The 26,685-nt window shown below is 54.9% G+C and overlaps 3 protein-coding genes across 14 annotated transcripts in view; 1 reads left to right on the top strand and 2 right to left on the bottom strand.

Moving 5' to 3' along the window:
- Nucleotides 1-1,172, bottom strand: part of C6H19orf47 (chromosome 6 C19orf47 homolog) — a 22,533-nt gene extending 21,361 nt beyond the window's left edge. For 2 of the 6 annotated variants that reach the window (XM_021094391.1, XM_021094389.1), the window contains exon 1: nt 922-1,042. The gene's annotated coding sequence lies outside the window, so the exon portion shown is untranslated. The other 4 variants (XM_021094392.1, XM_013988570.2, XM_021094390.1 and 1 more) reach the window with 3 other exon arrangements.
- Nucleotides 1,157-23,204, top strand: PLD3 (phospholipase D family, member 3). Of its 7 annotated transcripts, XM_021093386.1 has the most exons (14): nt 1,240-1,329; nt 6,159-6,283; nt 12,685-12,717; nt 13,601-13,692; nt 13,795-13,869; nt 13,957-14,099; nt 14,594-14,777; nt 16,492-16,612; nt 16,692-16,819; nt 17,899-18,099; nt 19,944-20,083; nt 20,651-20,816; nt 21,161-21,260; nt 21,348-23,204. In XM_021093386.1, the coding sequence occupies exons 4-14, from the start codon at nt 13,666-13,668 to the stop codon at nt 21,533-21,535; spliced, it is 1,473 nt and encodes a 490-aa protein (XP_020949045.1). In that variant the 5' UTR covers nt 1,240-1,329; nt 6,159-6,283; nt 12,685-12,717; nt 13,601-13,665; the 3' UTR covers nt 21,536-23,204.
- The window catches only part of HIPK4 (homeodomain interacting protein kinase 4), a 6,252-nt gene continuing 2,102 nt past the window's right edge, over nt 22,536-26,685 (bottom strand). Inside the window, exons 2-4 of the mRNA XM_013988572.2 lie at nt 25,876-26,232; nt 23,818-24,669; nt 22,536-23,013 (exon numbers count right to left, since the gene is read on the bottom strand). Of these exons, the coding sequence (XP_013844026.1) occupies nt 22,834-23,013; nt 23,818-24,669; nt 25,876-26,232 (1,389 nt within the window). The 3' untranslated portion in view covers nt 22,536-22,833. The remainder of the gene's footprint in view (nt 23,014-23,817; nt 24,670-25,875; nt 26,233-26,685) is intronic.

Genomic DNA, 26,685 nt, shown 5'->3' on the forward strand with positions numbered 1-26,685 from the left:
GTTCCTGTTGTGGCTCAGCAGTAAGGAAATGAGTAGTATTCATGAGGACGTGGGTTCAATCCCTGGCCTCACTCAGTGGGTTAAGGACTGAAGGTTCCTGTGAGCTATGGTGAGGGTCACAGACTCAGCTCAGACCTGGTGTTGCTGTGGCTGTAGCGTAGGCCAGCAGCCACAGCTCTGATTCGCCCTCTGGCCTGGGAACTCACATATGCTGCGAGTACAGCCCTAAAAAGACATAAGAACAAAGAAAAAAAGAATGGCAGGATGTCAATTTGCCCAACTCCAGTTTCCAAGTTTTGCCATCTTTTAGCTTCCTCCTCCTCTCTACATCCTTGCAAGTCCCATTTACACCAATGACTCTGAGAATCATTATTAGCGTCTCAATCTTTTGAGCTCCTACTTAATACTGTGTCAGGCCCTGTGCTAAGGACTCAACACGCACATTTCATCAGCATCCTCACAGTGATGCTATGATATTGAGACTATTAGCCCTCATTGTAGAGACGAGGAAAATTCAGTTCAGACAGGTGAAGATATAGGTCCACGACCACAAAGTGTAGTTAGGACTTGAGCTGAAATCTGTGGCCCCCAATTTCACGCTCCCACACCTTGATCTTCCACACCAAGCGCAAAGATCATCAACAATACTAACAATAATAGTATAGTAACGAAGTGAGCAGTGTGCCAGGCGCTGAGCTAAGGAGCTCCGACATGCACGAACTGATTTCTCACTACAACCCATAAAGAAGATGCTACAGTCAGATTCTGACCCCCATTCTACAGAGGAGGAAACTGAGTTTCAGAGAAAGAACTCGCTAATCCAGAGCCGTACAGCGGCGCCAGGACTGACTCCGGAACCCTGGACGCCATTCATCCCCACCTCACCCAGCCCTACCCCATCACCCCCGGCCCGCGCCTCACCTGGCCCTCTGGGCACGCGCCCACTCGCACCACCCACCTGCCCACCTGCCCGCCCTCCCGGCGGCGCCAACTGTCAGACCCTCCTCCCTTGGCCCGGCTGCCCGCCCCGGAAGCGCCGCCCTCGCCGCCGGAAGCCGGACTCACCCGCTCGCGGCTTCTCTAGCCCGCTGGGGAGCCACCAGCGAGGGCGCAGCTGCAACTGTCACGTGACCGCCCGCCGTCTCCCAGGCGCTTCCCTCCGCCCCTCGCTGGCGAGGAGCGCAGCCAATGAGAAAGGTAATTTCCCGGCCCCCGCCGGCCCGCAGTCCAGCCGGAGTGCGCCTGCGCGCCGCGGGGGGCGGTCGGGCGGGGCTCCAGCCTGAAAGGTGCGTGCTGGGCTGGGTCCCGAGTGGGAGACGTGGAGAGCAGGTAATGTGCGATCTGGGGGCGCGGCGCCTCAGCCGTCCTCCTCGTGTTATCCTTCGTCTGTAATGCATCTCTTCTCTGCACATCGACCTCTGTCCCTGTATGTCGCCATTCCTCCGCATGTTGTATCCTGCTTAAATCGTTACCGTTCCCCTTATGTCGCCATCATCACCCTTGACAAGATTTCGTTCGCTTTAAGCCCCCATTATCAGCACCTGTTGAAGTCGCCCCACCCGTTAAGTCGTAGTCGCCGTCTCGTGTCGCCTGCACCCCTCTTTTATTGCTATCACTCTTCTCAGAAATCGTCGTCATACCTCCGTGTCACCTTCGCATGCCTCCTGTTACCATCTCCTTAAGTCGCTCTCTGGCTTCCCTTAGGTCATGCTCACCCCTTTTGTCGCCATCCCTCCTCGTCGTCACCTTTGTTCCTCTGACAGTCACTGCCCACGTCTAATGATTCTAGTTTTCACCATGAAGAGCCACCCTGCCCTACAGTTTTTCTTCTCTTCGTGTCTCTGTCATTTCCCCAAGTCACCTCTCATGTACTCCGGGTATGAAAGCCCTTTACTCAGGGCGTGCCAGGATTCTGACTTCACCACTAAACCTCTGGGTAACCTTGACCTAATCACACCTTTGCAGTCTCAGCTTCCTCATCTGTAAAATCCACACAAGGACACCAACATCAGGGATGATTGTTAAGAATTCTGCATTATTCTAGTGATATGCCCAACTTGATATGGTGATTTGGGCTAATATTATTAGCCATGTCACCCTCACCCAGTCACCTTCATCACCTCATTGTCACTCTCCCCCTACCCCCAACTGCCCTCATCATTCTGGTGATGTCATCACACTTCCTGTATCCTGATGCTCATGCCACAACAGCCAACCCATGCTACCCCACATGGCAATCTCCACGCTGTCCTCACCTCTGCCACGTCACCACATCTGAGGGGGTGACCCATCAACCATCACGCACCTTGTTCATGTAAATACATAATCCCTTTCTCTTTACCTTGTTGGATTGACTGATTAACCACCCCCAAATTGAGAGCATTTAGCCATGGCAGGAGTCCAGGAGGGCTTGGTGGGGGGACGGTTATAGGTAGCTTAGACCGAGTCCTCCCTTGACTCAGAGAATTGAAGGTACAGAGAGAGAGACAGGGCTCACCACACCGTCGTCAAACCTCAGCAACCCTGCATCCCCAGGGGGAGAGCTGGTATCTTAGTCCCTCAGCTTGCTCAGCATGGCCACGTAGGAGAGTCATTAGCAATGTATTTCCATGGGCTGCAACACCCCATTTCCAATCTTAGTTCTTAGTACTTAAATAGTGGCATGACCTTGGGCATGTAGCTTAAGGTCTCTGTGCCTCAGTTGCTACATCTGCAACATGGGAATGAAAACACAAGTTATTCATTCAACAGATTTTTATTAAGCGTGTTCTACATGCCCAGCACTGTGCTAGGCATTGGGGACACATCAGTGGACAAAACAGGCCCGGTGGAGTTTACATTCTAGCAGGGCTAAGAGACAGTGAGCAAACAGGTAAGTAGATTATGTCACATGATAGAAGAGGGGTGGGAATACAAAGATCATTGTTTTAAATAGGGCGATCAGGGGAGTTCCCGTGTGGCTCAACGGGTTGAGGATCCCACAACTCCGATCGCTGCCCTGGTGAGGGTTCGATCCCTGTCCCCAGGAACTTCTGAATACCATGGCAAAAATAAAAAATAAAAAAAAAAAGAGTGGTCAGGGAAGATTTTCTGAGATACACCATTTAAACAAAGACTTGAAGGAGGGGAGAGAGTCACATGGCTGCCTGGAGGTAGAACAGCATCCTAGGCAGAGAAAATAGCAAATGCAAAGGTCCCGAGATAGGAGCATTTAAGGAAGAACAGGGAGGCCAGTGAGGGAGGAGAGGGGTGGGAGCTGACGTCAGAGGAGTGATGGGGGCAGATCATGGGGGGCGGGCGTGGGCCCTGGAGAAAACTATGGCTTTACTCTGAGTGGGGCGGGAGCCAGGGGAGGATTTGGAGGCGAGAAGGGACGTGATCTGATGCGACATGAAGCAGCAGCAGCAGCTGGAGAACCTCTACCAAGGATGGATTGGCAAGAGCAGCCTGGTTGGAAGCACAGCCAGAGTCCTCTTCTTAAAGCTGCCCTCACATATCCTTTGTATTTGGAGAGAGCTGCAAGGGTCCCTCTCAAAGATTCGGAGGGGGTGGGGGTGTTGGTGGAGGTTTTGAGAGGCCAGCACCACCACTGGCTTCAGCCGCTGTTGACAGGGCTGGGGAGGGAGGGAGCCACAGATCTCCAGATGTTAAACAACAGGAAAGGCAGCTGTCTACACCCGAGACCCTGAGGCAGCTTGGGCTCTAATCCTGGCCCCACCATTTCCTGGCTGTGTCCCTTTACGCCAGGACTTCACGTCCCTGGGTCTTTAGTTCCCTTATCTATTAAGTGGGGCTAAAAAAAAAAACACTATTATGGAGTTCCCTGTTGTGGCTCAGTGGGTTAAGGACCTGACTTAGTCTCTATGAGGACGCAAGTTTGATCCCTGGACTCACTCAGTGCGTTAAGGATCCTGGTGGTGTAGGTCGCAGATGCAGCTCCAATCCCACGTTGCTGTGGCTGTGGCATAGGCCAGCAGCTGCAGCTCCGATTCGCCCCCTGGTGTGGGAACTTCCATATGCCACAGGTGTGGCCTTAAAAAAAAAAACCGAAAAACAACAAAACACTGTTGTGAGCCTTGAATGTAAAGTGTTTTGAACAGTGCCTGGTTCGATAAACACAAGAAGCCCTACCCTCTCTCACATCCTACCCTTTCGCAGGCCCAGGCCTCCATCATGGTGGCAGAGCAGAGGCATCCTGCCTCATTTTGTGTTCCTGAATCAGTGTAGTCCTGGCACAGAACCGAGCTCTGGGTTCAGGTGCCCAGCCACCAAACCAACGCTGTGTGACCTGGCAGTACTTTTCCTGAGCCCTACTTCCTCATCTGAAAAACAGAGATAAGAATGCTTCTTTCAGAGTTCCCATTGTGGCTCGGTAGTTAACGAATCCAACCAGGAACCATGAGGTTGTGGGCCTTGCTCAGAGGGTTAAGGATCCGGCGTTGCCTTGAGCTGTGGTGTAGGTGTGGCGTAGGCTGACAGCTACAGCTCCGATTAGACCCCTAGCCTGGGAACCTCCATATGCCACGGGAGCGCCCCTAGAAAAGGCAAAAAAAAAAAGAATGCTTCTTTTCCCCAGATGTGTTGCAGTATTAACTTTTGAATTGAGATGTCAGCAGTTTTCATTGTGATGTCACTGTCCTCGTCACTTGGTTTATTTTCTTCCAGGGCACACACTGTATGTTTCACTCATTCATCATTTGTCTCACTCCCTCGAAAGAATATCTTCTTTCCCAGAGATAATTTATTTTTCTGTTTTTCTGTGCCATCTCCAATTTCTAGACAGGGCTTGCCAGCCGTAGCCATTGAACAAATACTAGTTGAATGAATAGATGAATGAGTTAACCACTGGGCATCTGCCATGTACTGTCCTTGTGCTAGCTGATACACAAGGGACTCAGCAGTGACTGAGCCAGCCCGGCCCTGCCCTCATGGGTCTCACAGTCCGGAGGGAGAAATAGAGCCATCACCAGGCAGTGACAGTCTGGTGAGGTCAGGGCCAGGTTGGGAGAAGCACAAACGGGATTCAGGCTAGGATGGAGAAGCCCAGGGTACTGCCAGCGCCCCCAAAAGGATGCCTGGATCAGCCAGGGGGTCAGGGAGGGCTTCCTGGAGGAGCTGGTACAGGCACTGATAGAGATGAGCCACAGGAGGTAGAGAGAGAGATGCTAGGCAGGAGGAGCAGCTGTGGGCAGGTTTGGTGGTAAAATGTGTGGTTTCAATTCAAGGAACCGAAAGATATTAAATATGGCTGGGGCATTAAGGGTAGGAAGAGAATAAGCCCGAGAGGTTATTAAGGGAGATCATTCAGGGCTCTGGGAGCCACAGTGAGGAGCTGAGACTTTGTCCTGTGGACTCTGGGGAGCCACAGAGAGGTTCTGAGCAGGGGAGGGACAAGTCAGACTCTGTGGAGGGGGAATCGGAAGGGTTGAGTGGAGGTCGGGAGCCATGGGATGTGCCTGGAGTGGGGACCTGGGTGGGAGATGCCAGTTGGGAACCATGGAGGGGAGAAAAAAAGTGAAAAGGAGTGGAAAAGGCGAGGGAGAACAGTTCTTCTTTTTAGGGCCGCACCCTTGGCACATGAAGGTTTCCAGGCTAGTGTTCAAATCGGAGCTGCCGCTGCCAGCTTCCACCAGAGCCACAGCAATGCAGGATCCACGCCACATCTGTGACCTTCGCCGCAGCTTGCAGCAGTGCTGGATTTTTAACCCGCTGAGCCACAGCGGGAACTCCTAGCTTAGATTTTTAAGTTCAGTTCAGAAGTATTTACCATTCATGATGGGGTGGTTTGTTTGGTTTTATTTTATTTTACTTATTTGTTTTTCACACCAAGCATCCTCTCTCCCTAAAAGGGGCACCTCCTAGGGGTCCTTTGCAAAAAAACATTCTGCTGCTGAAAACAAGGGAGTTCATGAGGATGCAGGTTCGATTCCCTGGCCCCACTCAGTGGGTTAAAGGGTCCAGCGTTGCTCTGGCTGTGGCGTAGGCCAGCAGCTGCAGCTCCGATTCCACCCCTAGCCTGGGAACTTCCATATGCTGAGGAAAAAATAAATAAATAAAATTAATAATAAAATAAATTTTAAAGTAAATAAAATTAATAATAATAATAAAAACAAACAAAAAGAGTGTACAGAACCAGTGCTCTGTTCTGTTTTCTGTAGACTTGACCCCAGGCAATTGATGGTTCCATCAGTGCACAATCAAGTGACAATCAGCTCCTTTAAACCCAAGTACAGGTCTGTTTTGAACCATCTGGAAGGACCTTGGTTCGTAAACATTCCCTGAGGTATGGCCTGTCTGGTGCTTCCCTTAGGAATCAGCCCCACATCCTCTTTTGCACTTTCAGATGACTTGACTCAATCTTGAACTGACCTTGAACTTTACCCTCAGGCTGAGGTGCCACTATCTGCACCTACCCTATTGCTCTGGGCTTGGAACTCAAGCTACTTATACCATTGTGTTTAAACCAAGTGTCACTAGATCAAGAGACATCTAAGAAAGTCTTTTTTCCAAGGCTTCTATGCTGCTGCTATCTCTTCGGTTTTCAATCAACATTTATCGAGCAGTCCCAGAGTGCCAGGCCCTGAGGGGGAGAGGAATAAATCAGAGCCTTAGCTTTTCAGGGGACACTTGTAAGTTTGTCTGTGAGACATGGGTGTATCCAGACATCTCACCAGCCAGCTTGTAGCAGTGGCTTCCTGTGCTACCTGCCTGCCGTGGACCATTTGATTGACTCTTCCCAACAAATGTGACATTGTTATATTAGTCTCCCCCATTGCTCTGAGAATGACTGTGAGGCTCAGAGGAGCTCCCATTGTGGCACAGTGGGTTAAGAACCTGACTAGTATCCATGAGGGTGTGGGTTCAATCACTGGCCTCCCTGAGTGGGTTAAGGATCTGGCATTGCCACGAGCTACAGCATAGGTCATGGATGTGGCTCAGATCTAGTATTGCTGGAGATGTGGGAACCTCCATGTGCCACAGGTGTGGCCCTAAAAAAAGGACAAAAAGAAAAAGAGGCTCAGAGAAGGACGCCTCTTCTCCCTTTCACACAGAGTTGAGATCCGAACCCGGGGCTTTGGGACTGCGAGACTCACCCCCTTAAACCAATCAGCGATCCACCAGCTACCAGTCCCTAGGTGAATATAAGATCCCCATTTTATGGATGAGGTCAGCAGGGCTCAGAGAAAGAAAGCCCTGTGCCTGATGTCAGTGATAGAGGTGGGATTTGAACTCTGGATCCTCCATTCCAAAGCACTGCTATAGAAGAGGGATCGAATCTGCCACCCCACCTTCCCCAGGGGTAGGGTGTTCAGGGAGCTGTGACCCAACACGTGTCTCAAAAGCCCAGTGGGTTTTGCTTCCTCCTCTGTGGGCTGTGGTGTCACACCCCAAGTCAGACAGGGCCCAAGCCAAGGGGACAGTGAGGTATTTGGAGGTGGAGGTGTACCAGCGAGGAAGCAGAGCGTGGGACCAGCCTGGACATGGCACCAGAGCCCCAGGGTGGGTTCTAGGTTCCTGAGAACTGAGGTGAGCTGAGAAGGCCAGCACCCGCCAGCCTGGCTCTGTAAGCCCTGCTGCCTAAGGCCCGCTTCCAATTCACCATCCCCGGCTTCCCCTCAGGATCTGGGAGTCGGGGCTGCTCAATATTTCTCCACTTGGGCTCACAGTCCTTTTTTGGAGACCGGGGATGTGGGGGAAAGGGCCCCCCAGCCAGGAGCATGAGCCTCATAATTTAACTTCTATGGAAGTCTTATGTGCATTTTTTTAAATAGTAAGTAGAAATTCCATTGTGGCTCAGCAGTAGGGAACCCGACTAGTTTCCATGAGAACCTGGGTTCAAACCCTGGCCTCACCCAGTAGGTTAAGGATCCCGCATGGCGTGAGCTGTGGTGTAGGTTGCAGACTCGGCTCAGATCCTATGTTGCCGTGGCTGTGGTGTAGGCCGGGCAGCTACAGCTCCGATTTGACCCCTAGCCTGGGAACCTCCATGTGCCACAGGTGCGGCCCTAAAAAGACAAAAAATAAAAATAATAAAGACCCATAATAAAAAGCAACCGTCTTGCCTTGGCGAGCGAGGAAGGGTGGGGAGGGCTCGGGTAGAGGGAATCGTGCCTCTTCTTTTTGGCTCTTGGAACCCTGAACACAATCACAGGTACGGAGAACCTCCTGTGTGCCCATTCTATATGCCTGATATGTATTAAGGCCTTTAGTTCAAAGGAGCCCTTTGGATGGATTTTAGACATCTCAAATATTATATGTTCAAAACCACCCACATAGAGTTCCCTGGTGGCTCAGCATTGTCACTTCTGTGGCCCAGGTGGCTGCTGTGGCAGGTTTTTTTTTTTTATTTTTTTAAATTATGGTTGATTTACAGTGTTCTGTCCATTTCTGCTGTACAGCAAAGTGACCCAGTTGTACATATATATACATTTTTTTCTCTCATTATTATCCTCTATCATATTCTGTCACAAGTGATTGGATATAATTCCCTGTGCTGTACGGCAGGACCTCATCGCTTATCCTGTGTCCCAGTCTCGATCCCAGGTCTGGAAACTTCTGCATGCTGCTGGCCACACACACATACACACACTTTTTTTTTTTTTTTTCTTTTTTGGCCATCCTGTAGCATACGGAGTTCCCAGTCTGGGAACTGAACCTGTATCCCTGCTGCTGCAGAGGCACCGTCGTTCCCATTGCATCATCGTGGGGACTCCCCACATATTTATCTTTTTAAAAACTTATTACTGCTCTTTCCCCCAAATTTGCTCCTTCTCAGTGTTCCCCAAATCAGCTATTGGTATCTCCATCCTTGCTATTGCTCAAGCCAAAAACTTTGGAGTAATCCTGGACTCTTTTTTGGTCGCCACAAGTCGTATGGAGTTCCCAGGCCAGGCCAGAGATCAGATCCAAGCCACAGTTGTGACCTACACTGCAGCTGTGGCCACACCAGACCCTTAACCCACTGTGCCAGACAGGGGGTCGAACCTGTGTCTCGGCTCTCCAGAGATGCCGCAGATCCCATTGTGCCACAGTGGGAACTCCCACTGTGGACTCCTTTCTTCTTCGGGAATCCATGTCTAGTCTATGTAGAAGTCCCATCAGTCCCACCTTCAAGTTGTACCCAGACTCTGTCTACCCTTGGCCCTTGGCATCCCCCTCCCCCCATAGTCCTGTCCATCCTGTCTCCCCCCTGGGCTCACTGCTCACCCCCCCCACACACACACACATACCCCACGCTGCAGTCTCTTCCCCACAGAGCCAGGGGGAGCCTGCAAACACTTGTGTTAGCTTCCTGGGTTGCTGTAACACATTACAACAAACGGAGAGGCTTAAAACAACTATTTCCTCACAGTTGTGGAGGCCAGAAGTCCAAAATCAAGGTGTTCACAGGGCCATGCTTCCTCCCAAAGCTCCAGGGGAGATTCTGCCCCCTGCTCCTCGAGCTGTACTTGGGTTTGCAGCCCCTCCACTCTCTGCTTCCCGGGTCCTGTGATCTTCTGTCTCTTAGAGACACTTGCTCTTGGATTTGGGACCCATCTGCATAATGCAGGATAATCTCATTTCCAAGTCACTGATCTAATGACATCTGTAAAGACCCTTTTTCCAAATAAGGTCACATTCACAAGTTCCTGGAGTGATGACCACATCTGGCATAGTTTGTTTTTTTTTTTTTTTAGGGCCCGCACCCACAGCATATGGAGGTTCCCAGGCCAGGGATCAAATTGGAGCTACAGCCGCCGGCCATAGCCACACAGGATCCAAGCCGTGTCTGCAACCACACCACAGCTCACGGCAACATCGGATCCTTAGCCCACTGATTGAGGTCGGGGTTCGAACCCACAACCTCAGGGTTCCTAGTCGGATTCGTTTCCACTGCACCACAACAGGAACTCCTGACATAGATTTTTGAGGCCACTATTCAACCCAGTACAACCCTCTAAAGCAGATCACTCTTTCTCCTTTGCTCAGAGGCCCCATCCTGTGTGATCTGGTTCTGTCACCTTTCTGACTCACCCCCCCCACCTGGCCATTCCACTGCAGACATGCCTGTGTCCCTGCTCTTCCCTATCCACACAGGCACACTTCTGCCACAGGGCCTTTGCACTGGCTGTTCCCTCTTCTTAGACCACTCTTCCCTGAGACATTCATTGGCTCCCCTCCTTGAAGTCTTTTTCTTCAGGTATCCCTTTCTCAGTGAGGCCTTCCATGGCCTCATTTAAAATTGCAGGAGGTCCCTTGTGGCGCAGTGAGTGTACCATCTGGTGTTGTCACTGCAGCAGCTCAGGTCACTGCTATGGTGTGAGTTAGATCCCTGGCCGGGGAACTTCCCCATGCCAGTGATGAGGCCAAAAAAAGGGAATAAAATTGCAGACAGTCCCAGCCCCACACCCGCCCCCGTCCTTCCCTGAGTCTTCATAGCATTTATTACTTTCTAACATATAATTTACTATTTATTTGTGGGTGAGCTTTTTTTTTCCTTTGTAGGGCCGCACCTGCAACATATGGAAGTTTCCAGTCTAGGGGTCAAATCAGAGCTGGAGCCTCCAGCCACAGCAGCGCTAGACCTGAGCCTCATCTGCGACCTACACCACAGCTCACAGCAACACCGGATCCTTAACCCGCTGTGCGAGGCCAGGGATCAAGCCCACACCCTCACAGACACAGGTTGGGTTTGTTTCTGCAGAGCCACAATGGAAACTGGCAGATAATGGTTTTGGTGTGTCTTTCCTCATGTCTGTTTTGTTCACAGTGATACCTCCAGTGCCTAAAACAATACCTGGTGCACAAGCACTCGGTAATGTGTGCAAAGAAGTTCCCGCGTGGCGCAGCAGGATAACAAACCAGCATTGCCACAGCTGTGGCTCAGGTCCCAACTGCAGTTGGGGTTCAGTCCCTGGCCTGAGGAACTTCCACCTGCTGTGGGTGCAGCCAATAAATAAATAAATGAATGTGTGCAAAATTAATGAACAGCTTTATGTAAAGGAGGTACTATTGTTACCATGCCCATTTTGCAGATGAAGAGACTAAGGCCCAGATGCGTTGTCACTTCTCAGAAGTCAGTCACGTACACACTGAGGCTCATTAAAAAATCAGGCATCTGGGAGTTCTGCTCATGGCTCAGTGGTTACCGAATCCGACTAGCATCCATGAGGGTATGGGTTCGACCCCTGGCTTAGCTCAGTGGGTTAAGGATCTGGTGTTGCTGTGAGCTGTGGTGTAGGTCACAGATGTGGCTCAGATCCGGTGTTGCTGTGGCTGTGGCGTAGGCCAGTGGCTACAGCTCCCATTGGACCCCTAGCCTGGGAATCTCTATGTGCCGCAGGTGTGGCCCTAAAAGATGGGAAAAAACTCAGGCATCTGGCTCTGGAAGCCACAGTGATGACTGCTAACAGAAGTAAAATTAAGGAGTTCTTGTTGTGGTTCAGAGGGTTACGAACCCTACTAGTGAGGATGTGGTTTCGATCCCTGGCCTCACTCAGTGGGTTGAGGATCCAGCATTGCCCTGAGCTGCAGTGTTGGTCACAGACCAGGCTCAGATCTAGCATTGCTGTGGCTGTGGCGTAAGCTGGTGCCTGCAGCTCCATTTGACCCCCTAGCCTGGGAACCTCCACATGGAGCCCTAAAAAATTAAAAGTAAGTAAATAAACAAAATAAAACTTTTCTCACCAAGGCCTTACAAACAAACGGCAAACCTGTTTCCTGCCCTCACGCCTCCCCTCCCCCACCCTCCAAACCTGCGGTCAGCCACATCTAAGACTGTTATCTTGTGCCTCTCTGGGTGACCTCTGGAGCCGGTAGTCTTGCTCTGTTGCCATTTCTTGCTGGACCCATCCCCATTTGACTGGCTCCCTGCAGTGAGAGGAGGGGATCTAGCTGTGCCCTTCTGCCCTTGCCAATCTTGGACTGGACTTTGGGGGGAAGGGGTTTCCAGATTATTCTTTCTGATCTAGGCTGGATATTGCGCTGAGGGGACAACCCAGCTCCCTTTTGGATTTTTCTTCTCCTTGCCTTCTCTTTTGAAATCACATTCATGCATGCGCATGAATTTTTTAGAAACGTAGCTAAATCTGGGAACCTGTGTTCGCTTTATAATTTTTTTTTAACTCTTACAGAGATGTTTTCCCTTCTGTAAGTCGCTCATATTTCGCAATTTTAAAAAGAGAAAATAGGCGTACAATAAAAAGCAATCCAGACCCACCCCCAAATCCCGCTGTCAAGGCAACCACTTCTGACGCTGCAGCTTCTCTCAACAATCTTTTCTGCATTTGTCTGTTAACTTCCTGCCTGGGTGTGGGGAAGGGGGTCCTGCCTGTCTTTCATTGAGAAAGGTGGGCGAGGAGCGGTCTTATAATTTATTTCTCCAGCTGTAGCTTTAAATCCTGCTTCGGAGATTTTAGATTTTAGATCAGAGCCTGGATTTAAGAAACAAAAATTTTTAAATCCCTATCAAAATATCAGTTGCCTTTTTTTTTTTTTTTTTAGTCAAATACTGACTGCAATCCAAACAGACTCCCATCGAAAACTCATCATCTTCTTCCCCCACCTCGCTCTCCCCCTCCCATAGCGTGGGCTGTGTCTTCTAAGCTGATTTTGTTCACTGCATCTCTGAGTCATGTTATTCAGCCTTAATCATTCGGAAGTTTTTTGATCATTAATTTTATTCATGTATTTATTTTTGACTAGGTAATGCATGTCCATGGTACAAATATTCACAAGGTTCGTAGACAAGAGATGTGGGGTTCTTTTCTCTCTTTCCCTGTGGGCTCCCTTTCCCACACGGGGGCTCTAGGATGGAGTATAGCAAAGCCAATCGCTCTGCCATGTACTCTCCCCCTATCCAGCCCAGGTTGGCTGGACCGTATCTGGGGGGCCGGACCCCCCTTCTCCCTGCAGTGAGCCCAGACCTGCGTGCTCACTGCGCAAACTCCCTGCTGCAATGGGCGGGGCCTCCTCTAGCCCCGCCCCCTCCTTCCTCCCGCCCCTGCTCAGCCTGTTGGGGCAGAAGCTGGGGCCCCGTGGAGGTAGCAGCTGCCGCCTGCGGAGTAACACCGAGGCCCTGCTGGGGTAGGAGAAGGGAGGATGGTTGGGGGGGATGGGCTGGCGGGGAGGCCCCGAGGGTCCTGGGCTCCCGCCTGAGCTGTCTGTTGGGTACCTGAGCGTGAGGGCAAAGGAGCCACCTGGAAAATGACTTCTGGGTAATCCCAGGTCTGGGAAAAGCCAGGCACAAAAATTTGGGGCTCTGCTGACCCCATCCGGAGCTGTCATTTGGGGAATGTATAGGTTAGAGCTCAGAGAAGGGAAGGTGCTAATGGGGAATAGCGCGGACGCTGATGCGGGGCAGCATGGGCACCCAGAGGGGTATTTGGGGGCACCATAGAGGGAAGGGACAGCAGAGACGTTTGACCATGAGGGATTTCGAAATCCCTGCTGACCAGCAGTCAGCTTCCTCCTTTAGGGATGGCGGGCAGAGTGCCAGTGGCCCCCGTGATCACAGACAAGGCAACCCAGTGAGTCCCGTGAGCTTGAGACTGATCTGTGTTCTATGATGTCCCCCCAAAACTAGAATACCCCTCCCAGCGCCCGATTTTGTTTCCCGCAGTTTGGAGACCCTGACACACCCACTTTCCCGCCTGGGATCTGCGTATCCCCTGGCTGCCTAGCAAGATGAAGCCTAAACTGATGTACCAGGAGGTAGGTGGAGGGGGGACCCAGTGGGGAGGGGCTAGGCCCAGCAGAGGTTGGGGGCCCTGCTGAGCTGCCCTGTCACCCCCCACCATCCCCCCATCCCCCCAGCTGAAGGTGCCTGCTGAGGAGCCCGCCAATGAACTTCCCATGAATGAGATCGAGGCATGGAAGGCTGCAGAAAAGGTAGGAGCCCGTCTCCACCCTCTGTCTCAGACAGGGGCTGGGCTGCCCCCCTTGGGCTGGCTGATCTCCTCCTCCTCCTCCCCACAGAAAGCCCGTTGGGTCCTGCTGGTCCTCATCCTGGCGGTTGTGGGCTTCGGTGCCCTGATGACTCAGCTGTTTCTATGGGAATACGGCGACTTGCATCTCTTTGGGCCCAACCAGCGCCCAGCCCCCTGCTATGACCCTTGCGAGTAAGTGGGGGGGGGCGGTCCTCAGAAGGTGTGTGTGGGGGGCCCTGCCAGGCCAGGGACACTTCAACACACACCCAGTGGTTGAGACAGTGAGGTGATCACAGACTCACAAATGAACGTCACAGGTTCCTCTCTCCATGCCCACCCTCTTTCCCCCACACTGTTGCCATGGCAGCCACAGCATCATCTTCTATCAGTCTGTGAACAGAGAGGTGCACACAGACACACATGGCATCTTCCATCCACATCTGTGGACAGACACACACACACACACACACACACACACACACACACACACACACACACACACACAGAGATATCCACCTCCACATCCTTCCTTTCATACCTGTAGAGAGATGCAGGCACAGACAGAGAGAGTCATAGTACAGGCACACACTCCCACACACACCCAGTCTTCCGCCCTCTCTGGGCAGACAAGTGAGCCCTCACATTCCAGCCCCTTATGGCTGATTCTGCCTCCCCTGCCCCCCCAGAGCAGTGCTGGTGGAGAGCATTCCCGAGGGCCTGGACTTCCCCAATGCCTCCATGGGCAACCCCTCCACCAGCCAGGCCTGGCTGGGCCTGCTTGCCGGTGCCCACAGCAGCCTGGACATCGCCTCCTTCTACTGGACCCTCACCAACAACGACACCCGCACTCAGGAGCCCTCTGCTCAGCAGGTACCTGGGTGGTGGGAGGCCCGGGGGGAGGGAAAGGTGTTCCCCGGCAGCCCGAGAGGCAGGGGAGCAGGGCTCACACCGCACGCTGGACTCGGGTGTTTGGAAGCAGCTGTCTTCACACGGCTTTCTGGACCAGGGGCATTTTGTCACGGTCATCGGGAGGCCTCTGAATGTCAGGGTGTGGGTTTGGTTACGGGGGATTAGGCTGACAGATGTCGCTCGCCCGCAAGCTGCCCCGACCCTGTCACACAAAGAAAAGAAAGCGCGGAGTGAGCACCAGCCCAGCCTCCAGCCAGGCTGCCACCTGCCAACTGTGTGACCCAACTGGGTCCCCTCTCCTCTCAGCCTTCAGTTTCCTCATCTGTAGAATGGGGCCTGTATCTAGCAGCCACCTGCTGTGAGGATGAAACAGGCTAATCCCCGCCAATTACAGCACAGTGCCTGACAGAGTCAGCCCTTTATAAGCGTTCGCTATTATAGCCCCGGGAGGGTGTGCAGACATGTTAAAACACATAAAACTTCAAGAGGTGGAAAGGAAAAGCCTAGATGGATAAGCCCTTCGTGGAAAGACACAGTGAATCTGTCCCCTTTTCTTGCTGCCTCTCTTTATCAGAAGGAGGCCTAAAAGTTATTAAAATTGTGGGGTTCATTAAGCACTGCTTGGAAAAATATACACTAGTTTAAAAAGGGTAGAAGCTGACACGCTCTGCTGGTTCCTGCTGGAGTGGTTCCAAGCACCAAGTGCAGACTTAGGAGGCAGACGGGGTGGGTTCAAATCTCTCTTCACCGGTGATTTCTTCGATGCTCAGTTTGCTCATCTTCAGCTTGGGATACCCTGGGACCTGCCTCATCCATGAGAGCAGTGAGAATTCAGTGCGTTCAGAGGTAAAAGGGGCTTAGAGGGGGCCCCGCTCACAGGACAAACCAGGGAGTCTGGCTGTTACTAGTGCCGAGGGTGGCATCATCATGCCTCACCCAAACCTTCCCAGACCCCAGCCTGCACTCTGCCCCCAGCATCCTGTAAGGTGCCCAGAGGCCCCTGAGGTGCCTGGCGTTGTCGCAAGTCAGGATCTTGGAAAAGTCCTGTCAAAGGCAGGAGTGGTAGGGAGGCCCTAGCAGGGCTCAGAGAAGTCGGTTGTTAAAACAGAGAAAGAAGGAGTTCCCACCGAGGCACAGCAGGATCCACGGAGGGTCTGCAGCGCTGGGATGCAGGTTCAATTCCCGGCCCGGCACAGCGGGTTAAGGATCCAGCGTTGTAGCAGCATTGCAGCAGCTGCCGCTCATTCTGCAGGGCAGCCAAAAAAAAGAGAGAAAATAAAAGATAAAGGTGTTTCCCTCGTGGCTCGGCAGAAACAAATCTGACTAGGACCCATGAGGATGCAGGTTCGATCCCTGGCCTCGCTCAGTGGGTTAAGGATCCGGCATTGCTGTGAGCTGTGGTGTAGGTCACAGACGCGGATTGGATTTGGCGTTGCTGAGGCTGTGGTGTAGGCCTGCAGCTGAGGCTCCGATTGGACCCCCAGCCTGGAAACCTCCATATGACATGGGGGCAGCTCTAAAAGAAAAAGATAAAGAAAGGGTTTAATATTTTAGCCTATTCAAGCCTTCCCTGAGTGCACTGGCTAATGAAATAAGACAAACAACTCATGGGGGTGCCGTGTGGGGTTGGAGAGCTGACTGGTCCAGCCCCTCAGAGGCTCTCCCCTCCTCCCAGGGCGAGGAGGTCCTCCGGCAGCTCCAGACCCTGGCTCCCCGAGGTGTGAAGGTCCGAATTGCCGTGAGCAAGCCCAACGGGCCCCAGCCCCAGGCGGACCTGCAGGCCCTGCTGCAGAGCGGTGAGCACAGGGCGGCTGGGGGTGGGCTGGGCCTGGGGCTGCCCAAGCCTGCTCCTGACCCCTGCCCCTGCCCGTCCAGGTGCCCAGGTCCGCATGGTGGACATGCAGAAGCTGACCCATGGCGTCCTGCACACCAAGTTCTGGGTGGTGGACCAGACCCACTTCTACATCGGCAGCGCCAACATGGACTGGCGCTCCCTGACCCAGGTCTGCCGGCTCCCTGCCCCACAGGGCACCCAGACTCCAGCTGTACCCCACTTGAACCCCAGAGTCCTCTCTTCCAGTCTCTGCAATGGCTTCCTTCCCGCCTCCTCCAGGCCTCCTTCAGGGTCCCCAAATCCAGCCCTCCTCCACCCTCCCCTTGCTCACGGGAGCCCCTCTCTTCCCTGATGGCAGCCGCCAGCCCCGCTATGGGGCATTCTAGGCACCGTCCATCCATTTCACCTTTGTTACTCACTCTCTCTGCCTTCTGTAAGCCCAGCCCCGTTCTGCTGCTGGGAACATGTTGGTAACAGATGGACCTCCTGTGTCCAGTGCAGAGATGGGTCTGTCACCAGGCAGTGTCAGCTCAGGAGGGTCAAGGCTGAGATGGGGGGGCAGTGCACATAGAGGGGTCAGGACCAGGATGGGAGACCCAGCCTGGGGTATCAAGGAACGTTTCCCAGTGGAGGGGACAGCTAATTTGATACCTAGAGGACCTGTAGAAATGAGCAGCATGAGATAGAGAAGGGGTACATCTTAGGCAACAATCATTTGCTCAACAAATATTTCCCAAGCCCCTAATCTCACCAGCTCTGCGGGGAGATGCTGAAAATACAGCCATGGCTGAGACATCCCCAGGGCCTGTCCTCCCAGCCCCGTGGGGAGACGGGTTTGTCACCCGACAGAGTGATAAAGAAAGCCCTCCTGAGAGCCTCAAAGAATGCCTGGCACAGGCTGGGCAGGCAAGGCAGGCTTCCTGGAGGAGGAAACTCTCAGCTGAGACCTAAGATTGAGTAGGAGTTCCGCAGAGGGTCGAAGCCACAGCCTATGCAGACGTTCAAACCTGGAGCTTTGGAATAACTGAATGATGTTCACCAAGACTTAAGATTTTAGTCTTGACCCAAGATCATGTCCATCCCAGGACTTTGGCTGGGAGAAGCAGGGGGCCACGGGGCAGAAAGAGGGGAGATGGCAGAGAGAGGGGGAGTAGAATGGCAAAAGGCAGGAAAGAGGACTTGGGGGCCGGGGAGGGGCTGCAGGCGCCTCCGCCAGCCCCGGGCTGAGCACCGCGCCCCCTCTGGCAGGTCAAGGAGCTGGGCGTGGTCATGTACAACTGCAGCTGCCTGGCTCGAGACCTGACCAAGATCTTCGAGGCCTACTGGTACCTGGGCCAGGCGGGCAGCTCCATCCCATCAACCTGGCCCCGGCCCTATGACACCCGCTACAATCAAGAGACACCGATGGAAATCTGCCTCAATGGAACCCCTGCTCTGGCCTTCCTGGCAGTGAGTCCGAGGGAAGAGGGGCTGTCACATCCCGGCCACAGAGCCTCACTCCAGGCCTCCATCTAGCCCTGCCCAGTGACTTGGGGGGGATGGGGGCTCCGGACCACTAGCTGTCGCTCCTGCTCACTCAGGGGCCTGGGCTATGTCCCAGCCTCCTTACGTTTTAGTTTTCTCTGGGCAGTAAGTGTCATAATATTTATAACCTCTTAGGGCTAATGAGGGGCCATGACTGGGTCCCTGCAGGCAGAGCCCTTGCTGTAGCTGTCTAGTATAGCCCCAAGTTGTTTGGGGTTTTTTTGGTCACACCTTTGGCAAATGGAAGTTCCCAGGCCAGGGATCAAATCCGAAAACTGCAACTATAGCCTATGCCCCTGCTGCTGCAATGCCGATCCTTAACCCAATGCCCTGGGCTGGGGCTCGAACCCACAACTCAGCAGCAACATGAGCCACAGCAGTGACCACACCAGATCCTTAACCTACTGTACCACCAGGAAACTACTGCATGTTGCATTTTCGAACAGTTAAAATGAAATGGGGAGTTCCTGCTGTGGTACAATGGGATGAGCAGCATCTCTGTAGCACTAGGACACAGGTTCGATCCCTAACCTGGCACAGCGGGTTAAAGGATCTGGTCTTGCCACAACGCCGGCATAGATCAACTGCAGCTTGGATCTGACCCCTGGCCTGGGAGCTCCACATGCTGTGGGGCAGCCAAAAAAGAAAAAAAGAAAGAAGAGAAAAGAAACACGGCTAGAACTTCAGTTCCTCAGTCCCAGGAACCACGTTTCAAGGGCTCCTTAGCCACATACAGTGAGTGGCGACCAGGCTGGACAGTGCAGATAGCATTTCCTTCACTGTGGAAAGTCCTGTTGGACAGCACTGACTGGCACCTGTGGCGCTCTGGACAAGGCACTGCTGGTTTTAGCTATTGGTGTGGGGGGTGGCCACCCTGGGTCCCCTTCTGTCCTCTGAGCAAGTCACCTGGCCAAGCTCAGCATCGTCACGGAGGGTGGCCTCACTAATGCCTGGATGGAGGGACAGCATTCCCTGGAGCCCTTTGCCCCAGCAGCCGCCCGCAGGGGATCCAAGTTTCCCCTGTTACCACTTCCACTCTCAGAGCTTGAGTCTGCTCCTCTGTCGTGAGGATGGAGGGAGCTGGGGGAAGGGCCTGGGCTGGGGGAGCACATGAGGGGTGCACCTTGATTCTGTGTGCCATGTGCAGTGAAGCCCAAGAATTTGCATTGCTTTTCTTTTCTTTTATTTTTTGTCTTTCTAGGGCTACACCTGCAGCATACGGAGGTTCCCAGGCTAGGGGTCTAGTGGGAGCTGTAGCCGCCAGCCTATACCACAGCCACAGCAATGCAGAATCCGAGCCACGTCTGTGACCTACACCACAACTCACGACAACGCCAGATCCTTAACCCACTGAGTGAGACCAGGGATCAAACCTGCGTCCTCGTGGATGCTAGTCAGGTTTGTTAACTGCTGAGGCCATGACGGGAACTCCAAGCATCTGCATTTCTAACAAGTTCCCAGGTGATGCTGTGGCTGTCTACCTAGGGACCTCATGTCAAGAACCCCTGGGTCAGAGCATAAGTTCTGAACCCAGGCAGCCTAAGTTCAAATCCAGGCTGTGTTTATCAGCTGTGTGACCTTAGGCAAATCACTTACCCTCTCTGAGCCTCCGTCTGCTCACCTGCAAAGTGGACTTGGTATTTATCCCTCCCTTTTACGGAGGCTGAGCTTTCGGTGAGACCCGCAGGACCTGGCTCATGATGAGCTGTCTATAGCTGGGGTCCACTCTGAAAGTCACATGTCCTGACTGTCCCCTCATCCCCCCCCAGAGCGCGCCCCCACCACTGTGTCCGAGTGGCCGCACTCCAGACCTCAAGGCCCTGCTCAACGTGGTGGACAACGCCCGGAGTTTCATCTATATTGCGGTCATGAACTACCTGCCCACCATGGAGTTCTCCCACCCGCGCAGGTACTGCCGGGCGTGTGGAAGTCCCCATGGGTGGGAAGGAGAGGGAGGGATGGGCCCAGAAAGCAGGCAGGGGGCCAAGGCCAGGGGACAGATGGCGGGGAAGCCATGTGAGAAGCAGAGGAGACGCGCCAGGGAGGGTGAGTGCAGATGCTCGGGAAAGGGAAGAGGGGTTTGAAAAAAGGATGAGAATCCGGGGTGGGGGGAGGAGACGGGGGACTGGAGGCTTAAGGCAGAGGATGCAGGATGTGGGGTGTCTGGAGGTAGGCAGGGAGTACGGGCTGGTTACAGGATGAGGGGCTTGGGAGACAGGACTAAGAGTATGCAGTTTGGGGGCGGCAGGGTTGGGGTTTGGGGTCTGGGATAGGAAGCGGGGTGCTTGGGCTCCAGGGGCTCAGAGCGGGTGGTCTGGGGACGGCAGACAAGATGACAGGAAGGTTGGGTTTGTGGGGGATCAGGACTGGGAGCCAGAGATGGGGTGGGCTTGGGGCTTGGGGGTTCTGGGAAGCTGAGGTGGGGCCCAGGCCTGGCTCCCAGGGAAGCCCCCATGCCCTGCACCGCCTCCCTCAGGTTCTGGCCGGCCATCGACGACGGGCTGCGGCGGGCTGCCTACGAGCGGGGCGTCAGGGTGCGCCTGCTGGTCAGCTGCTGGGGACACTCCGACCCATCTATGCGGGCCTTCCTGCTCTCCCTGGCTGCCCTGCGGGACAACCACACCCACTCTGACATCCAGGTGGTAAGCGCCCACCCCTCAGCCCCTGTGCAGGGCAGGACGGAGGCATGGCTCTCATGGGGCTCCCCTGTCATCCGACAGCGATGGACGATCCAGAACGGGCAGTGCCTTGATGGGGAGACCACGGGTCAGGGTCAAGATCAAGGGCACAGGCAGAGGGGTCAGGGCCGGGATAGGGGAGCCCAGAGGAAGTGCCTGCTGCAGACTGAGGGGTCGTGGAATACGAGTGCCCACTCCTCTGGGCCCTGTTCTGGCCCCCAGGGCCGGTGGGAAGCAGCTTGGTTCCCCACCCCACCCCACACCCTGGGGCCTCGCTAAGCCCGCCTGTATCCCCCCCTCCCTCTCAGAAACTCTTCGTGGTCCCTGCGGATGAGGCCCAGGCCCGAATCCCTTACTCCCGCGTCAACCACAACAAATACATGGTGACTGAACGTGCCACCTACATTGGTGAGTGTCCCGGGCACTGCTGGGGAGGGTGGACGGGGGTCCAGGCCCCGCCACGGGCCCTGACACTCTGGACCCCCCGCCCTTTAGGAACCTCCAACTGGTCTGGCAGCTACTTTACTGAGACGGCGGGCACCTCGCTGCTGGTGACACAGAACGGGCGGGGTGGCCTGCGGAGCCAGCTAGAGGTCGTCTTTCTGAGGGACTGGGACTCCCCTTACAGCCATGACCTCGACACCCCTGCCGACAGCGTGGGCAACGCCTGTCGCCTGCTCTGAGGCCCGGTCCAGTGGACAGGCCGCGCCCGCGAGGCCCCCCACAGGTGTTCTGGGTCTCTGTCCCTGTCCCCGTGCCCCCTGCTTCTGTCTGCCTCATTGCGGCTCCAACAGGCTCCTTCCCGCTCTCCCACCTCTACCTCCGCCCCCACTGGCCTGACGCTGTGGCCCCAAGAGGGCCCAGCTGAGCTGGGGGAGGGGTCAGCCCCCGAAGAAGTGGGGGTGCATGCTGGGCCCGGCCCCCTGGCCCACCCCACTTTCCAGGGCATAGAGGGCCCAAGGTCATAAGAAGTAAATAACTTGTCTGTACAGCCTGGGCCTGACTGAGTGTGTGAGGGGTGAGGGGGGTCAAGCAGGGCACAGCTGGCATGGACCTTTGGCGGGGACATCTTCCCGTGTGCCGAGCCCTCAGCTTGTGACCAGGGTGGCTTGGTGCGTACTGAACACTCAGCATGTGTCCGGTCTGGGCTGAGCCCTCCTGGGTGACCACAGAGTGCTGAGCCGACACCTGTGACCTCGTGGGCTGGCATGAACTGAGCCTCACGTAGCCAGCCTGTGGCCGTGTGTGCCGTACGCTCTGCATGTTACCAGCCAGATGAGCACGTGCCAAGCCCCTGCCATATCCCAGGGCTGGATTTGCACGTCTGGGCACTGGAGCATGCACCAAGCGTGAATTTACACCTGCCATGTGAACTTACACTTCGCATGTCCGGAGCATGGATGAGTGCATGCCAAGCCTGTAAACCTGTGGCCAGGACAGGTCAGCAGATGATGAACTTGGCAGTTGGCAAGTTCAGATGGGCACCTGCTGAACACTGAGAATGTTCTGAGGGTGGATTCTTGCTTGCCAAGCACGGAGCATATTTAGGGGATGGGTCAGCATGCCAAGCACAGCCTCCAGCCTGAGCCAGTGGCAGGCTAGGGACAGCAGTGGAGCACCCCCTCCCGACATCCCCCCCACCAGTCCGGGCCTCAGGCAGGGAGAACAAGCATGAGGCAGTACTGCTGAAAAGTTCTTTATTGAAATAAACAGAGGCAGCAGGGCCAAGGGCGTGCTCAGGGCCAGTGGGGTACAGCCCCCTTCCTGCATCCCTCTGGCCGAGGGGGACATGGGCTAGACCCCAAAGCCCTCCTGTGTTCGGGGAGTGTGTGTGCCCTTCTCTACGGGTGGGGGAAATGGGGAATTTCTGGATAACTATCTTTCTGTAAGAATAATTTGTCAGGTCAGGGGATGGCTCTGAGTGGGGGATGCCAGCCCCACTCCAGCAGCCCCCAGGGATGGGCAGGGGTTGGGGTCACCATCAGTGGTGCCCACCGACGTGCTGCAGAAAACTGGTGGCCCTGGGTGGACCATGAGGGTGGGTGTGGCGTGGTGGGAGCCCCTGAGCCCGTGGCCCCCGGATGCCATCCAGGGTCCAGTCTGGCTCACTTAGCCATTCCCCAGGACAGCTGCTGGGGTCGAAGAGCTCAGGGCCTGGCCTCTGTTGGGGAGAGAAGAGATGGGCATCAGCCAAGAAGCGCCCCCCCATCCCCCACCCCAGGAAGAGCCAGCCTGCCCCTCGCGAACTCCTTCCGGCCCCAACTATATCATCCTTGTCACTTCCTGAGGACAATTTTGTACATCCTGAACCCTCATCATGTTTGGAAGCTTAAATGGTGTGTGTGCTGAGAACTTACTGTGTCCTGAAGGCGTGTTTGCCGGGGCTCTGTCACGTCTTCCTGAGGGTGGGTGAGCTGTGCTACAGCCTTGTTCAGAGTTACTGGGCCTTTGTCACTTCTTAGGTGTGGATTACCATGATCTGAGTGGTTTTTTGTTTGTTTGATTTGCTTTTTAGGGCCGCACTCGAAGCATATGGAGGTTCCCAAGCCAGGGGTCAAATTGGACCAATAGCCTCCAGCCTACGCCACAGCCACAGCCACAGCCACGCCAGATCCAAGCGGCATCTGTGACCTATACCACAGCTCATGGCTACCTGGATCCTTAACCCACTGAGCAAGGCCAGGGATTGAACCTGCATCCTCATGGATACTAGTCGGGTTTGTAACCCGCTGAGCTACAATGGGAACTCATGATCTGAGTTTTAACACAGCCTGAATAGGAGTGAGTGTTTGCTGAGCCTTGTCACATCCTGAAGGCAGCTAGTGTGTGTTGGACACTGAACCAGCTGCAGGCCATGCAGGTGGGTGGGAGGCGAGGCTGGTTCACTGTGCCCGCATCCTTAGAGCTCTGGGCGGGAGGCCCCTGACCCCAGAACCACTGGCACCCTGGCCACCCCCCGGCTCACCTCAGCGTCCATGGTCAAGTCCTTGATGTCCGGCCCATCCCCCTCCCGCTGCGGGATGGCGGGAGGCTCGGCAGAGGCCCCTCGGCGCTCCCCTTCAGCCCAGCCGCTGCCCCGGCAGGGCGCATCATCCTCGGGCGAGGCCTGGCTCAGCCGGATCAGGTTGCTGAAGTTGGAGTCAGACTTGGAGCCTGCAGGTGGCTTGCGGGCCTTGTGGCGACCCGCCAGACGGCTGCCATAGAAGGCCAGGATGGGCTCCGGGCCAGAGTCGGGCACCCGGCGGCCCACTGCAGCGGCTGCCTTGAGCGGGGCCAGCATGTCGGGGACCACTTCGGCGCGCGTCTCACCCCACAGCCCACGCCCTGCCTCCTGCAAACTCAGGTCATCCAGCTGATCGATGGCCCTCTGCATGCCCGGTGCCTTCTCCTCGCGGAAGAAGGGCCCGCTACCCCCTGCACTGCCCAGGCCCACAGCCTCTTCCTCCTCCGCCAGGCAGTAGTAGGGGGGCCCATCTTCCACAGCAGCCACAACAGATGTGGGTGGCTTGCCCTCCACCTGCAGAGAGAGGCGGCAGCCACGCAGGGAGAGCTGGTAGTAGCGGGTGGTCTCGTGGGCGCTGCGCAGCTGCTGCATGGACACGAAGGGGTGGCGCAGGGCCGCGCTGGGGCTGATGCGTTCGTGCGATTCCCATGTCAGCATGCGCTTGATCAGCTCCACCATGCTCTTGAGGTCGGCGAGCTCGGCTAGCGCCTCGCGGTCTGGGAAGGTCAGCCGACTGGCCGCCCCACCTCCGTTCACTGTCTCAATTTGGTCCAGTGACTTGAGCATGTACTTACGGCGCTCCAGTGGGCGCACCTGGTGGGACACAGTGGTGCAGGGGTTGACTTCCAGTCTGGGCCTTGGGCCCCAGGCTCTCCTGCTGAGGGGCCCACATAGGACCCCCACCTTCTAGTCTGCCCTCCAGTCCGGCCCAGAGCTCTCTCGTGGTTATGAACCCCGCACATTGGAACCCAGATTTCCAGTTCTGCCCACGATCTGACTTGCAGCTCTCTTGCTGCTGGGAGGGCCACACCTGGACCCCCTTTGGTCTATCCAGAGCTCTCTTACTGCTGCAGGAAAGACAGCCAACTGTGATCTTTGGTCCTCCTGTCACCTAACCAGTGCTCCCACCCACCCAAGTTTCCCACCTTGCCCCAGCTCTGCAGATCCCTTCTGAGGCTAGCAGAAGGGCTGCCCTGAACCTCTAGTCCTCCTTGCAATCAAATCCAGATCCCTTAGAGTTCCTGCTCTGGCACAACGAAATCAGTGGCATCTCTGCACCACCATGATGCAGGTTCGATCCCCAGCCTGGCACAGTGGGTTAAAGGATCCTGAGTCACCACAGCTGCAGCATAGGTCGAAACTGTGGATCAGATCTGATCCCTGGTCCGGAAACTCCCTCCATATGCTGTGGGGTGGAAAAAAGTGAAAAAAAAAAAAAAATCCAGATCCCTCTTTGCTGCTACAGTTTGATTGCACATCCAATCTCAGCCTTCCCAGGAGTCAAGCCTCACAGGAGTGAAGCCCAGACCGTTTTTTTTTTTTTTTTCTTTTTTGTTTTTTTTTTTCACTTTTTCACCCATGGCACACGGAAGTTCCAGGCTAGGGGTCGAATCAGAACTACAGCTGCCGGCCTACACCACAGCAATGTGGGATCCGAGCAGCATCTGCAACTTCCACCATAGCTCACGGCAACACCAGAGCCTTAAGCCACTGAGCGAGGCCAAGGATAGAACCCGCATCCTCATAGATCCTAGTCAGACTCGTTTCCGCTGTGCCACAACAGGAACTTCAAGCCCAGACCCTCTTGCCAAATGGTTTGATAACCACCAGCCCAGGAGTTATCAGAGGAACTGCCATATACGTTCAGTCCTACCTCTGGTCCCAACGGGGCTCCCCTCCTGCTGTGACAGTTCTCATAGCTGGCCCCAAGCTTCCAGTCCTGAGATCTAGTCTAGACTGTTTTTTTTTCTTCATGCGGTAGCCCCGCACTGACTGCCCTCACCCCACCTGCCCCCCTACCTTGGTCTCAGCCAGGTAGTCAGCCGAGGACTTAAGCTGCCAGGGGTTGGTGGCGTCGGGGTGGGGGTTGCGCTTGAAGAAGTGGTGGGCCTTGCGGGCGGCGTGCAGCAGGTGAGGCTTGGGCAGGCCCTGCGTCTCGCAGATGTAGCGCACCTGGTCGTACTCGTTGTTCCCCGGGTAGAGGGGCCAGCCCAGGTGCAGCTCGGCCATGACGCAGCCCAGGGACCACACGTCCACCTTCTCGCAGAAGGGCAGCCCCAGCAGGATCTCTGGGGCCCGGTAGAAGCGAGATTGGATGTACGGCTCCTTCACGTAGCGCACCTCGCTGAATATGCTGGCCGAGCCAAAGTCGATCACCTGAGCGGGGGCGGGAGGCCAGATCTGAGCCTCCCAGGGGTCTTTCTGCATCCGCCACCTGACTGTCGCTGCATTTGTCAATCTATCTTTTATTTATGTCCCTGTCTGTCTACTCCAGCCTTTGTCTCTGGTCTGTATGCTTCTGTCTCTGTTCTCTCCACTAGAACTTATGCCTAGGAGTTCCCATCGTGGCTCAGGGGTAACGAACCCCACTCGTATCCATGAAGATGCGGGTTGGATCCCTGGCCTCACTCGGCAGGTCAAGGATCTGGCATTGCCGTGAGCTGCGGTGTAGGTCGCAGACGTGGCTCAGATCCCTCATTGCTGTGGCTGTGGTTAGGGGTCGAATCGGAGCTGTAGCTGCAGGCCTACACTACAGCTCACAGGAACGCCAGATCCGTAACCCACTGAGGGAAGCCAAGGATCAAACCCGAATCCTCATGGACACTAGTC

This window comes from Sus scrofa, chromosome 6 (assembly GCF_000003025.6).
Source record: "Sus scrofa isolate TJ Tabasco breed Duroc chromosome 6, Sscrofa11.1, whole genome shotgun sequence".
Lineage (NCBI taxonomy): Eukaryota > Metazoa > Chordata > Mammalia > Artiodactyla > Suidae > Sus > Sus scrofa.